Raw genomic sequence first — 15,218 nt, 5'->3', positions numbered from 1 at the left:
ATGTCTGTATCTCCCTGTTTGTTCTGAGAGAGCTTTCCTCTACTGTATCTTCCTACCTCCCACTTGGAGTCTTTCAAGACATAAAATTTTCTCCTTGGACCTAGAATTGGCTAGATGAGGTTAGGTTACATCCTGAGAACAACCTTCCTTATGTTGTGTCCTTTCCACAACTTAGAATTTTCTTGAGAAGGGATTATCAGTGTAGTGCTGGACCTGACATGGTACTTCTTTGGGGCATCTCAGTTTCTTTGTCATGGAAGTAGCAGCATGTTGTGTGAATGTCTTGTTTATTCTAGTCAGCTCTCGGTCTGCCTTCTCTTACTGTTAGAAAAAGCACATAGAGGATAAAACCATGCGTGTTTTTTTTTCCTGTTGCCACACTTGGGGGTGAAGCATGTTCAGCCCCGTAGCACTTGGTATTAAAACTGACTCACCTGTAGTAACTGTGCATCTTGGGAATGTCTAAAATTGGGATAGGGACGGTATCACCAATAAAAGCAACCTTATACATAAAAGACACTCCTTCACTTAATTATGATTTATAAAACAAAATTTGTAAATAATGAAATCACATTTCTTACGTTGTCTTTCGTACATTAGTTTGTTGCACTGTGATGTGTCAGCAATAACTGGATCAGCTGTAAGGGTTGTTGATAAATGTTGAAGACAAGAGAAGCAGGAAAGTTGAGGGAAGCAAGATGCAAAGTGAGATGGGAACAATCACTCGGACTGACACCTCAAGCCACAGGTGTTACCAATTGGTCTGTCAGAAAGGTTGAGTGTCTTCTCAAGTATGAGAACATGCCATGGGTGGTGCAGCGCCCCTCCCTGGTTGGTTGTGCTCTGCTGTGTTAACTCATCACTTGCAGGGCCATGGTGGTGCTGGAAGTGCTGCTGTAGGGCTTACAGATGGCCTGCTTTTTCAGCCATATATATATATATATATATATATATATATATATATATATATATATATATATATATATATATATATATATATATATATATATATATATATATTCTGGGTCAAATCATCATTATTATTATAATCTTTGTGCAGCAGTATTATCATAATCAGTGAACTTTGAGCTCCATAACTACAAACCAGTTCTGTGCCGCAGTATGTGTGTCCCTCCCCTGCCACACTTGCTCAGAGTGGCAGAGATGGATGTTTCTGCAGTCATGAGATGTCTTTTACACTTCTAGTTAGAACCATTGAATAGCAGTGTCCTCTGAGAGCACTCACTGCTAGAGTGGCCAAGAAAGAGACCCTTTCGGCTCTGATATATATATAAAAGTTCTTTCAGTTCTGTAGTGTATTAACAAAGTGTTGTTACACTTTTTTTGCTACTATACAAACTTCCTAACTTGCTTTATTGTCAAGTATCTATGATTGATCTGGCAGAGTTACAGATTCAAAAGACACACATTTTTTTTTTTTTTTTGATATTTTTTTTTTTTTCATCATTAACCTTTTCTTTCACAAAAGTTTAATAAGTTTTCTCTTCTTCCACTGTGACATCCTCCTGGGGCTCCTGGGGGGCCTCATGGAATAATGACCTTTTTTTTTTTTTTTTTTTTTTATTGATTTTTTTTTCACAGTTCTTTTTTTCCTTTTTATATTATATATTTTTGTTTTTTTGGAAGAGATAAGAAGAAAAATAAAAAAAAAAAAAAAAAATAAAAAAAAATAATAAAAAAAATTTAAAAAAAAAAAATAAAAAGGGGACAAGGATCGCGCTCTTTCTGCCTGCCTGAGAGGCAATTATCACTTCAAATCCAATGGCACGAGAGAGTTGACAATTAGTTTATTTTATAGGTCTAGTTTGGATCTTTGACGCAAAAAACTTTGATGCGATTCTGAAAGATACTTTATTTTTGGCGAATTTTTCAAAGTTTTTGACTCGATTCGAGTCAAAAGCTCAGATGTAGACGATTCTGTTTTGCTGCGAATCACATCATGGTGCATGAAAGAATTAAAATACCAACTTTGGACATGCTGCTCTAGTATACCATTTATGATTATATTGATGATGATGACAAAGAGCCTTTGAAAATGTCTAAAAATATTTAAGTAGTCTGTATTTGTCACATTTTATAATCAAGTGTACCAAGATAATTTTGCATTATCACAATGAAGTGAGTACATAATTTATAAAGCTTTGGCGTGTGTGACTTCAATAAGAACACCAACACACACACACCCCTACACAAGTATGCACACCAGACTGACTTGTCCTCTTTGCCATCCCAGCAATACAAAGGTCGGCCCTTCAACGCACGCAAGATGTTCCAGTTTGGCGCGCTGTGCGTGCGGGCTGTCATCAGGATCCAGCGGCTGCGCTACACCCCCGAGCCGGTGTCCCTGGCGGTGACACGCGTCGATCCATACCGCGTCAAGGCCCTGCGCAAGGTGAGACCCACGATGCTCATTCTTTGGGCTCGTGTTAAGGGTAAACTTTTCTTATCCTGTCGTGATAGTCAGGTAGAGGAGCAAGGAAAACATTGACAGAAAGTGGGGCCTATGATCTAGTTATATTTACCATAAGTAGGCCAAGGGCAGAGAAAAGGAACATTGTTTGCTACAGAAAAGTATTTACAGGGAATCCACATAAGCACATATGCACAAATGAGCCCTGAGGCAAATAGAAACAGACATATTGACTAGTGATTGGCAGTGAGATGTCAGCTTTTTGTTTCTGCATGGCCATGGTTACAGATCCCAGAATAAGCAGGAATATTAGGTAATGGCTGGCATTTTAATAGGCAGCCATGTAAGCTTATAAATGGTGCGGTGTGAGCTTCTTGTTTCTGTAAGGCCTTGAAAACACCTCCCAGAATAAGCAGGAATGTGAGGTAATGGCTGGTGTGATAATAAGTAGGAATATAAGCTTATAAATGGTAGGGAATATCATCACGCCTCTCAAACCAAAATTGACCATCTCGTTTACACTCTTTTTGCTGGAACAGTGCTTGGTGGGCTTTTGTTTTTCTGTTTTTTTATGCCTTTGAGCTGTTCCCATTGCTGCAAAAAAAGGGGGGAGGGTAACCTCTTGTTTCTTGTTTGAATAGAGGTCCCAGAATACTAAACATTTAAATCTTTTGCAGGTGATTGACAACTATGCCTTCCGTGTGTATGGCCATTGGGTGAAGAAGGGAGAGGGCCAGGACCGTGCCGCCCTCTTCCAGAACTCCCCCAAGATTGACTACCCTCGCAGCCCCCTCAATAGTCCCCTCATATTGACCCGGGCATAGTGACGCTCACCAGTAGGAGCTCACTAAGAATGATGAAAATAGCCTCTTACTCTGGGCACTCCAAGCAGGAGAAAGTTTTTCTTTGCACAGTTGACCCTTAATTTTCTGGAACCTCAATATCCTGGTTTTCAGATTTTTTGGAAAGAAATTCTGGATGATTTAATTTCTGCTACACCCCCAATTACCAGACAGCAAACATAGTTCGGTATGTATACCTATGAGTACATATAACATACATATAAGTGTTGAACAAAAGTATGATCTGATCAAAACACTTAAGAGTTTAGTAGTGGTATAATAATATGATTATTTATAATTAAATGTTTTGTTAAATACCCACAAGGAAAATCTATACTTCTAGTAGTTTTTATTTAACAGCCCTTCTCTGGTAGTCCATGAAATTGAGGGCCATCTGTATACTGTGAAAGACAAGCCATTCCTTCTGTTAGGAAAGTCAAGTATTTCATCCACATCAGACAGGAGAAACTTTCCCTCAAGCTGAAACAAGGTTTTGAAATGCTATCACAGGGATTACTGATCCGTGAGGGACAAAAACAAGTATTGCACAAAAAAACATTTATTATATTTAAGCATATTCTGATATTACACAGTAGCTTTATCATGTAGGCAAGGTGAGTGTTTCATTACATCACATTATTTATTCACTGCACGTCACGGCCAGACGGTCACCCCAGGGAGTTTGTCTTAGTGTCGGGACAAGTTAATTAAGATCAGTGAAAGTCCATTAATCCAAGTTCCACTATATTGTCAGGAAATCTTGTAGTCTGCATTCGTGTTAACAGATAATTTGATATTCTCCCAGAAATTTTCAGTTTTCAAAGGCAGTAAATTGCAATCCCTCAAAAAACAGTCTTCTAAAACCTGGAGCTCTGGAAAGTACCAAAAAGGCTCATCGATGAATGGACTGCGATGCTCCTGGGACGTGTTTGAGGTTGTGGTGCACAGGAAACCTTGTAAATTAATGTAGATTGAAATCTTTTGTATATAGCTTTCTTTTCTTCCACAGCACTTGCCATTTTATGTATAAATATTTATTTTACTGTGAACAGTATTATTATATCCGAGATGAATTTTGTTTTCTTAGACTTCACTGTTTATTGTTATTGAATTATCTGCTTTTTGTTTTAGAGCAAAATACCTCTTGTTGTTGAGCAACTAGAGGAGAGAGTAACAGGGACACTAGTGCTGCATTTTTTCAAGATAAAATACATGATTTCAAAACATAAAGTTAACACGGTATCACTAGTCAGTTTAGAGTGTGGCGTGGGTGAGGGAGTGTGGCTGTGCTGGAGCAGCCGCTGGATGGGCACACTGCATGGTGATGTCAGGCACTCATAAAGGCAATGCTAAGGCTCATATTTGTGCTTTGCTTTTATTACTGATAAAAATCACTGTGTCCCTCAGTGGTGAGTGAATAAGGTGTCCTGGTTATTTATCAGATAGGTTGAATATCCAGTGTGGCAGAATTTGGAGGGTGATTGGTGACAGGTTAAACTGAGGCAGAATTTTTTTTTCGAAGTACTATCCTGTGACTAAAGCTGATGGAGCTGTTGGATGATAAAAGAAAATATGTCATAATACTATGAAAATAATGACTGGAACAATGAAGAACAGCCATAAATCATATTGCTGTCTTAAAACTGTTGTTAGTCATCATGCAAGTGTCTGGATACATTTAGCATGCAGCTGTGTCTTGTAAAAGTCTTATTGGGCTGAACTTACTGAACTTACTGAACTTGGTCAGTATTAATTATTCCCTCACCAATGTATGAATGTGGAGAGTGGAATAATGTTGCTGGGAGCCGTTCTTGGCGGTAGAAACACAGATATGGTGTCAAGTGACAGTTTTACAACCATGGTAATGCTTTTCTCTTTTTAAATGTTTAAGGTTGTTATACTATGGCACAAAGAAAACATCTTGGTGAAGAAAACACAGGGTTGGATTTGCACCAACCCAGCCAGTGTTATATGCAGATACAGCTGTTGTTTTTAAATTGTTTCCTGTTGTACTCAGGTATGTGCTCTGCATGCCGCTATGTCTTTTGGTGTTTGGAAATGTAATATATTGAAAACAGAAATTACATCTATCATTTGTTAGATGCTTTGAGAGAAAAATTTTATTACTACTTAATTTGAGAATTTATTTACTCCATAGTTTGTGGCACAAAAACTAGTAATTTCACTTGAGATTTTCTTAATTGTACTTCTTGACTAATAAATACAAAATACTTTTTAGATATCTAATGCTCCTAAATTTTCTAAATTCTTTCAACATTTTGTTGCCACAAAATATGGTCTTACAAATAGTACTATAATCACTACTACAGCCTGTTTTCAATACCCTTATGTATGTGTGTGTGAACTTTTAACACAGCAACAAAGACAGTTTTTTTAGCTATTAACATTCAATTGGTCGCTGTGCAATAGGATATCCCCCTCTGTGGTGCAGGCACAGGTTTGGGTGCATTTAGTTGCCTGTTCCTAACTTTTCTGCCCATACTATTAATGCAAACAATGTACAAGTGTACTGGTAAGAGTGAGGCAGATTAGCATATTGTAAAGAAGGAGACCAGGAGACTGATATCAGAGGGTTGTGGTGGGAGCCAGACATTCAGTTGTCCATTGGTTGTTTCAATCAGTTATCCATCTTGAGTAATACTGAGTAATCACTTCAGAAACAGGTCACTGTGTAAGATAATCAAACAGTGTATAGACCTCATCACTACTAATTCAGAGTTTTTTCTTCTCACTTCTGCCACCCTCACTAATAAGGCACTAAAGTATTAATATAATAAGCACTACAAGACACAGACAGCATCACATTCATGGGGAGTGGTGATGTATTGCCTGGTGGTTTTCAAGAAACTTTATTATTAGTGTTTAAAGAAGGGAAAGTTGAAAGACTGTGAAGCTGGTGACATCTTAAATAGGGTACACATGGCATTATCATCTGCACCAGACTAAATTGATATCAAATTCAAGAGAGGGAGTTGATTATTGACTGAAGGTCTTGTAAGAAGCCATCTCAATGTCTAGAGCTGGTGTCACTTGTAATATCTTGACAGCTGGTGATGCAAACAAGATCTGTCGGAACTATTGTTAACTGAAGGTTTTGTTTTGTAAAAAGCTAACTCAATGTCCAGAGCAAGTGTAGCTGGTAATATCTTGACAGCTGGAGATACAAACAAGATCTATGGGAACTATTGTTAACTGAAGGTTTTGTAAGAATCTATCACAATGTCCAGAGCTGGTGTGACTTGTAATATCTTGACAGCTGGAGATGCAAACAAGATCTATGGGAACTATTGTTAACTGAAGGTTTTGTAAGAATCTATCACAATGTCCAGAGCTGGTGTGACTTGTAATATCTTGACAGCTGGAGATGCAAACAAGATCTATGGGAACTATTGTTAACTGAAGGTTTTGTAAGAAGCTATCACAATGTCCAGAGCTGGCGTGACTTGTAATATCTTGACAGTCGGTGATGCAAACAGGAGCTCTAGGAACTAAATGATCTCACTCTGTTGCTGCATCTCCTTCCAGTGCCAGTCAAAGTCCTTTAGTGGCGTTAAGTGGGTTTAAGTTTTGTAGCATTCTAGCGTACTCCCTCCTTTTTAGACGTTAAAATTTCAAATATTAGTAGATTCTTATTTTTATTAAATATTTAATATATTTAGGGCCCCTACAGACAAAGGGGCCCCAGCAGCTGCATGTTTCATTTGTACCATGAACCAGCCCTGACTCCTTCCTTGTGTCATGGAAGGCACTCAGGCACTGGCCCATGAAGGTGTTGTCTCGTAAATTTAAAACTTATGCAAGTATTGAGGTGTTGAACAAGAGGCTGGTGCAGCATTTTAACTAAAGATTTAGTAATGTAAAACAAAACCAGGGAATGTAAAATATCCAGTGTTTAACACTTCTGAAGTTGATAGGCTTAGTGTTTATCTGAACATCACTATTGTCATCAAGAGCAGTCCTGCTGAGCTCTCCCTGCATTGGCCTCGTCTGCCTGGTGGAGGCTTCTGTGTTCAGCCCCTTGCCCAACACCCTCACTAGGAAACATTGCAGTGAAGAGCAACACTAGTCTGAAAACTGTTTTGGCTTATGAAGTGTATTCATAAAACATGTCTGCACATTGAAGTTTTTGGAATTATATTTAAACTGATACATTTTTTTGTGTTTCCTTGATCCTGGATATCATTAGGGTGATATTTGGGCAAGAATAAACATGTCACCCAAGCATCATGTCAGTGTGCATGCAGCGGGAGGTGGGTCATGCAGGCAGAGGCAGATGAGCCACGGGAGGTCTTGACTTGCATGAAGGCTGTGAAATTTCTGTACCAAAATCTGTTCCTTGCCATCATCGACCATTAGGCTCCCATAAAAAAATATAGCTCCTTGTAGGACAAAGTTTTCCACCTCTAATTGGCATTTCATGGAGTCTTTCCTTATTGGCATTTGAAATTTTATTGTGTAAATGCAGTCTTTCACTGTTTTGCAAATATGCAGATCTAGATCAGTGGTTCTTAAACTTTTTACTGCCACACCTCTAGCAATAGGTTTTTCGATCATTATTATATAATTTGTCTAAGTCCTCCCGAGCAACGTCGTTAAATTGTCCTACTCAGCCTTCTGATATGCCGATTTTCGACCCCAAAACTGAGGCCTCCTCCCAAAAAACTGGCTTCATATATAGTTGTCGTTGAAATAGTTAATTATTGGTGTTTCTTGGCAATAGTTATGCGTCAGAAATCGGTAAATACGATGCTCTGAGTACGATAATCTGGCCCCCTCCCCAGCCCCAGGCCAGGACCAAGGCCAAACAACAACAAGGCGGTGTGGCAGCCTGTGGGTGACACGCGCCCCCACACACGCCTTCCCCACGCCTCCCGAGTCCCCCAGGGGCTCCACCGTCTCCAGGAGGTGCAGGAGACAACACAACACTCGCCAAGATGTCCAGCAAGCCGCAGAAAATGCCCAAAGTGGCCAAGGTGAGGCTGTGGAAATGCCGCCCGCGGGGAAACGTTTAGCTTAGCTTACCTTAGTGATTCCTTACCTTAGTGATGGTGAAGAGGCTAGGGAGCTACATAACTCTTAGGGTTGCCTCCTCTCAGTGATTCTGCCTCCAGTTTGTCATACCTATTTTGGTAAAGATTAGTTTTAGTACCGTGCCAGTATCTCGTTACCTACCTTATGAAACATCACTAGCTCTTCATATATCTTTTCTACGAACGTTCAGCAATCATGGAAACGCTTTCAAAATCTAATTCAAGGACTATTTATTGTTGAAAATAGGGGATAACATTCACGAAAGCGCAGCCTCCTTTGGCGGCGGCTGTGGCAACAGTGCCGCTGCCGCAGCCGCAAAATAGCTCGCAGAGGGTCTAGATTTCAAGAAAGGAAGACCTCACTTTGCTAGATAGAATGTCTTATTAGTAAGGAACCATATATGATATTTGCTGAGTTTAAGTCTACAGTTACTATTCAGGTTCTTGTTAGGTTTGGGGTATCTTAAATAAATGTTAGGTGGCAACTTATAACATGTGCCCTTCCTGTGGTCCTTTTCTGTAATAACATTTAAAAGTGTAATGGCTTAAACTCCATTTTTATTTAGTTTACACTTCATAGTTGTGAATTCTAACATCATGCCCTTCATCATCCCATCAGGTCAAGGACAAGTCTCCAGCCGAGCTGCAGATCACGGCCGAGCAGCTGCTGCGTGAGGCCAAGGAGCGAGAGTTGGAGATCGTGCCGCCTCCACCCCGCCAGAAGATCTCTGACCCCGAGGAGCTGCAAGAGTACCGGCTGAAGAAGAGACGTGCCTTTGAGGACAGCATACGTAAGAACCGCGGCAACATCTCCAACTGGATCAAGTATGCCAAGTGGGAGGAGGAACAGCAGGAGATACGGCGTGCCCGGTAAGTGTATATGTGTATTTACCTAGTTATAACATACGGGACATATGTGTGTGTGTGTGTGTGTGTATTTACCTAATTGTATCATACAGGGCCTGAGTTATACTTGTCTGGTCCTGTCTCCATATCTATGTTTATCCAGTGTGTCCATAAATTGCCACACACTCTTTGCCTCCACCACCTCTTCCTCTAATTCATTCCAAGTATTATTGAATGAATGTGTGTGTTTTTACCTATTTATATTTACACAGGATTAAGTCAAGTTCATAATGCCCTTTTTTAAATGCATTTTATGGTTTTAAGCTTATAATTGTGAGTGTGTTGGTAAATGGGGGTATACATATACTGGGGTATCACTTCATTTTGTCTCTCACCACTATGCTCCATGGCAGGGTATTAAGTCGTCATAAGTGTGTCGGACTGAGTTTTGTGCGTCATTGGCAGGTCGGTGTATGAGCGTGCCCTTGATGTGGACCACCGCAACATCACCCTATGGCTCAAGTATGCCGAGATGGAGATGCGCAGCCGCCAGGTATGGCTTGATGAAGGAGAAGAGATCACTTCTCTAGTTTATTTTATGATGAAAGAAAATGTCCAAGAGCTAAACAACAGAAAAAAAGTCTTATGTACACATTACATAATATTATTTTATCAAATGTGTCTTTGCAGGTCAACCATGCTCGCAATGTGTGGGACCGGGCTGTCACCATCCTGCCGCGTGCCAACCAGTTCTGGTACAAGTTCACCTACATGGAGGAGATGCTCAAGAACATTGCGGGTGCCAGACAGGTCAGTGCTGGGTCTACCAGTTGTGAACCAGGTGTTAAATCATTCACATATAATGGCAGTATTAAGAGAATTGAACATCATATGTGTGTCTTAAAAGTTAGGAGGATTTCTATAAATTGGTGAATGAAATATAACACTGGGAGACAGAACTTTATTTGGAATACACACACAAAACCAAACACAAACTGACATTCACTAACACATCACCCTGTCACAGGTTTTTGCGCGCTGGATGGAATGGGAACCAGATGAGCAGGCGTGGCTCACCTACATCAAGTTTGAGCTGCGGTACAAGGAGCTGGACAGGGCAAGGCAGATCTACGAGCGCTTCGTCATGGTCCACCCTGAGCCCAAGAACTGGATACGATATGCACGCTTTGAGGAGTCCCACGGCTACATCCAGGGGGCCCGCCGAGTTCTGGAACGTGCAGTGCAGTTCTTTGGGGATGAGCACTTCGATGAGGGACTCTACATCGCCTTCGCCAAGTTTGAGGAGGGGCAGCGGGAACATGAGCGTGCGAGGGCAGTGTACCGCTACGCCCTGGACCACATGCCGAGAGAGAAGTGTCTGTTGCTCTATAATGAGTACACTCGACACGAGAAGAAGCATGGCGATCGGTCCTCCATAGACGCGGTCATCACCAGCAAGCGGAGGTTTCAGTACGAGGAGGCTGTGCGTGCCAACCCCCATGACTACGATGCCTGGTTTGATTATGTTCGTATGTTGGAGGCAGACGGAGACGCAGATCTGGTCAGGGAGGTGTATGAGCGTGCCATCGCCTGCGTCCCTCCCTTGAAGGTTAGTCATGCCACTGATTGGGTTAGTGAGCCTCATGCATTTTACCTTTATTAACACTACTATTACCTTTACCATTTTTACTACTACTACCACCACTACTACTACTACCTTTTTTTATTATCTACTTCATTACTTTATTCCTGTTTAGTCTTATTACTACTACTACTACTACTACTACTGCATCTACCTTTATTACTACTGCTACTACTACTACTACTTTGTTATCTACTCTATTATGCTATACCTGTTTGCTTGACCCTATCTCACTAGATGTATTTTTCAAGAGTTTGTATTTTTCATTATTTGTGTTCCTCCCATCAAGGTTATGTTCCTCTCATATACTCAGTTTCTCTACTTTACACATGGTCAAACTCTGTCCTTGCTCTCAGGATCCTCTTCAAGGGAATGACCATAGTTAAGTAGTCTCTCAATACTATCTAAGTAATTGTCTTATGAAGCTTGGTCATATCACCTCTGACTTTTTTAAGTAAAGCAATTCAAGGGCAAAGACAAACAAACAAACACACAAAAAAGAGCCTGCCAAGTGCTGTTCACCTTTTGATTTTTATGTCTGATTCACACTGAGATGGTTTAGCTAAGGTCCAGGTTCAGAGTAATTAACAATGCCCTCACCCCCACAGGAGAAGCGACACTGGCGCCGGTACATCTACCTGTGGATCTATTACGCTGTTTATGAGGAGCTGATCACCAAGGACATGGAGCGTGCCCGCCAGGTGTACCAGATGTGCCTGCGCCTCATCCCCCACAAAGTGTTCACCTTCGCTGAGATATGGCTCCTCTACAGCAAGTTTGAGATCAGGCAGAAGGACCTCACAGCTGCCAGGAAAGCTTTGGTAACTATTTGGAAGTCTTTGTTAGGTACTGAATTGGTATATTTTTGCCTTCATTGTAATCTTAGCTACAGAGTTATTTTGTTTGTGAAGAATCCCCAGCTGCCAGTATTTTTATTTATTTATTTATTCTTTATTGCTTGATTATGCCACTTTACCTCTGAGTTATCATTAGTTTTTCTCCTGAGCTACCAAATTATTTTGTCTCATCATTCTTCTATGTCAGCAAGTAGAATATCATCCAAATGAAAAGCATCACCCCTGACATTAGGTATTTGCACTTCTGTTTTGCATGTCTTCTACTACTACTATGTCTACCATTGTCTCGCCTCCCCACACAGGGCCAAGCCATCGGCATGTGCCCCAAACACAAACTCTTCCGTGGCTACATCGACCTGGAGATCAAGCTTCGGGAGTTCGACCGCTGCCGGAAGCTGTACGAGAAGTGGGCTGAGTTTGACCCCGAGAACTGCAAGATGTGGATTCAGTTTGCCACGCTGGAGGCCATGCTCAATGACTCCGAGCGGGCGCGTGGCATCTACGAGCTTGCCATCTGTCAGCCACGCCTCGACATGCCAGAGTACATGTGGAAGTCCTACATCGATTTTGAGGTGAGCTGTTTTGTTATTCCTTTACTTATTTATTTGTTTGTATATTTATTGTCCTGTATATGTATGCCTTTGTTGTGTAGTATTTGTATAAGTAAATAATCTGGTTCTGTTTATATTTTGTCTGAAATATACTTGCTTTATTTGTATAGCCAACAAGGCAAACCAAATGATACGAAAAGATGTAAAATAAAGTTCCTCCCACACATACTTCTCCCACTAGAATAGACCAAGGAGGATGCTAAGTAAAGGAGTATCTATATCCCTTAATATTGTCGGGTGTGTTCCAGGTGGAGCAGGAGGAGTGGGGGCGGGTGCAGACACTGTATGAACGGTTGCTGGAGCGCACGCACCACGTCAAGGTGTGGATCAGCTACGCCCGCTGCCAGCACGCCGCACCGCCCCAGGAGGAAGGGCCGGCGAGGGCGCGGGGGGTGTTCCAGCGCGCCAACCGTGCTCTGCGCTCATGCCAGGAGAAGGAGCAGCGGCTGATGTTGCTGGAAGCATGGCGAGACTACGAGGACGAGTTTGGGGATGACATCAGCCTGGAGAAGGTGAAGCAGCTGTTGCCCAGGAAGGTGACACGGCGCCGGCAGGTGGCGGCCGACGACGGGTCAAAGATGCGATGGGAGGAGTATGTTGACTTTGTGTTCCCTGATGATGAGACTGCCAAGCCTTCCCTCCTCCTGCTGGCCAAAGCAAAGGAGTGGGTGAAGAAGAAGCAGCAGCAGGAGCAGGAGCAGGAGCAGCAGGAGGAGCCGCTGACACCACCACTGGAAGACAACACAGCAGAGTCTCAGCCACACTCTGACCAGACCAACGGGCAGGAGGAGGAGCCTGACCGTGACCTTGACCGGGATGACAGTGATGTGGATGTTGGGTCCAGCAGCGACTCATCATCCAGCAGTGACTCGGAGGAGGAGGACAAGAAGAAAACCAAGAGGAAGAGGAGGGCGAAGTCTACCAGCAGCTCTTCTTCTAGCTCTAGTGACGAGGAAGAGGAGAAGAAGAAAACCAGTGAGGAAGGAAAGAGAAAAGAAAGAAAACAGCCAAGAAGCAACACTCCTCCGAGATCGTCCAGCGAGGAGAGGGAGGCTGATGCAGAAGACAGAAGAAAAAAGGCCAAGGATTTCTTCACCTAATGAGAAAAGGAGTATTAAGGGGATGGGGAAAGTAATATGTATACCAGTATTGGCCATTAAGAGTGATGGATTAAAGTTAAAAATCAAGAAACAGAGAAAAAAGTAAGAATTTTTTTTTAGTAAGATGAAGGACAATCAAGCCATCAGAGTAAAAGGTGAAATATTGAATGGTCATTAACTTGCCCAGCTTCATGGTTGCTTAGGTGTGTCATCCTTGTCATTCTCTCCTATCTGTCAGGTGTAAAATCCATCATTCATCCATCAAACCACCTTGTTAACTTAATGTTCACATTATATATTTTTTCTGTAATAACCTACGAATTAAGGAGAAAGTTTTGAAAGTTAATTACTATTCTAAATACTTGTCATGTAAAAGGTGAAGTTCGTAAACAATTTTTTGAGGCCAAGTTAATTAGGTTTAAGGGGTTAGCTTTTATCACTGATATTGTCTCCCTTGTAAACAAGCTGTCTATGTCATTTTTTGGCTAAATCAGTTTTTCATCATGTGACGCTTATTTTGGTATGTATGTCGTTGTTGTTCAAGGTTTGAGTGTTCTTAGATTTGCTTTATTTCTGCCTGTATCTGAGGGTGAATGAGGAAGTGAGATTTTTTTTCCAATTTCCAAAAAGTAGGAAAAATGTCTTAGGCAGATTGTTTATGAAGGTGACAATACACAATTTTTTTCAGTTTAAATGTCACTGTTGAAAGTGTCGTAACTTTGGGGGTGGACTTCTCCATGAGATAGATTAATTTACACGATGCTATCCGATACTGTTATGGAGAGGACAAAGGTAAACTGCTTGCCCCTCCTGCCAGTTGAATGCATTGAAATATTGGGGGCCAACTTTTACATGAGATTAACTTACTTTTCACATGATTCTGTGTGGTACTATTGTGGAGGGGACTAACGTAAGCTGCCCCATCCTGCCTTGCCAAGGGATAGCAGGCACCAGGTTATTAGTTACCACTCAGGTTATCAGTTATCAGCAAATTATCAGTTAACAACCAAGTTATGATACCAGCCAAGGTCTGCTCTTTCCAATGTGTGTGAAAGGAGGGAGACAGTTTTTCCCATCTTGGGTTACCTTAAAATGGTGTAAATAAAAGGTTTTATATAAAGTGTTACTTATTTATTTTCTTGACATTGATATTTGTAAGGCCAAAAGTATGTATGTAACAAGACTTCTCCATTTAATTTTGACCCCTTTTTGGCTATTCTAACAACTAGCTACTATTTGCAGGGACAGCACCAATAGGCTTTTTTTGTTTTCTCTTATTTATTACTATTATTTTTTCCCCTTGATCTGCCTCCTTTCCTGTAAAGAATGACCGCATGACCTACCCTGTCTTCACTTGGTGGTTGACAGGCAACTGGTATACTACTACTACTCGGCACTCTAGGGTCTTGGGTTCCGCAAAAGTTCCGCGAGAAACTGATAAATAAGCTAATGCATTTTGAGTAATTTTTGTTTAATCTATATTCGTAATTTTACTTTATGCATATTGTTAGAAAATCCTTGGTTAATATAATATAGGCTTCAAATTCTTATATTATTTAAAACAATAATAATAATAGGAAATGTATTTAGCGATGCCTAGCCCCTATAGATGGCGCCAGTGTGAGACCGCCTTGACGCACGCACGGTGTCCATTATAGTGGTAGGGGAACCGAGTATTGTCTGCAAGCCGAGTAATTTGGTCTTGAATGCTCTTCAAAACCGAGTACCGAATGATTACTTTGGTCACAGGCAGACGGCAGATCGTATAAGGATGGCTGGGCGGGGGTGTGGGTGGCAGTCTTATCAGCAGAAGGCTAGAAAGCGGGGGTTCAAAGGGT

At 41.4% G+C, this 15,218-nt stretch overlaps 2 protein-coding genes across 8 annotated transcripts in view; both read left to right on the top strand.

Moving 5' to 3' along the window:
• LOC126981675 (phosphorylase b kinase gamma catalytic chain, skeletal muscle/heart isoform-like) overlaps positions 1-7,448 on the top strand; it is a 29,104-nt gene extending 21,656 nt beyond the window's left edge. For 5 of the 7 annotated variants that reach the window (XM_050833136.1, XM_050833106.1, XM_050833105.1 and 2 more), the window contains 2 exons: positions 2,255-2,413; positions 3,109-7,448. In XM_050833136.1, coding sequence (XP_050689093.1) covers positions 2,255-2,413; positions 3,109-3,255 — 306 coding nt within the window. In that variant the 3' untranslated portion in view covers positions 3,256-7,448. The remainder of the gene's footprint in view (positions 1-2,254; positions 2,414-3,108) is intronic. The other 2 variants (XR_007734051.1, XR_007734052.1) reach the window with 2 other exon arrangements.
• Positions 7,449-8,088: 640 nt separating this feature from the next.
• On the top strand, positions 8,089-14,506 carry LOC126981636 (crooked neck-like protein 1). Its single transcript, XM_050833077.1, has 8 exons — positions 8,089-8,267; positions 8,944-9,194; positions 9,636-9,723; positions 9,861-9,980; positions 10,198-10,779; positions 11,421-11,633; positions 11,972-12,241; positions 12,529-14,506. Exons 1-8 carry the CDS (start codon positions 8,229-8,231, stop codon positions 13,378-13,380), a joined length of 2,415 nt encoding a protein of 804 aa, XP_050689034.1. The 5' UTR covers positions 8,089-8,228; the 3' UTR covers positions 13,381-14,506.
• Positions 14,507-15,218: the final 712 nt, after the last annotated feature.

Source organism: Eriocheir sinensis, chromosome 4, assembly GCF_024679095.1.
Source record: "Eriocheir sinensis breed Jianghai 21 chromosome 4, ASM2467909v1, whole genome shotgun sequence".
Lineage (NCBI taxonomy): Eukaryota > Metazoa > Arthropoda > Malacostraca > Decapoda > Varunidae > Eriocheir > Eriocheir sinensis.
The sequence above is the reverse complement of the archived record's forward strand: the minus strand, read 5'-3'. Positions and strand labels throughout refer to the sequence as shown.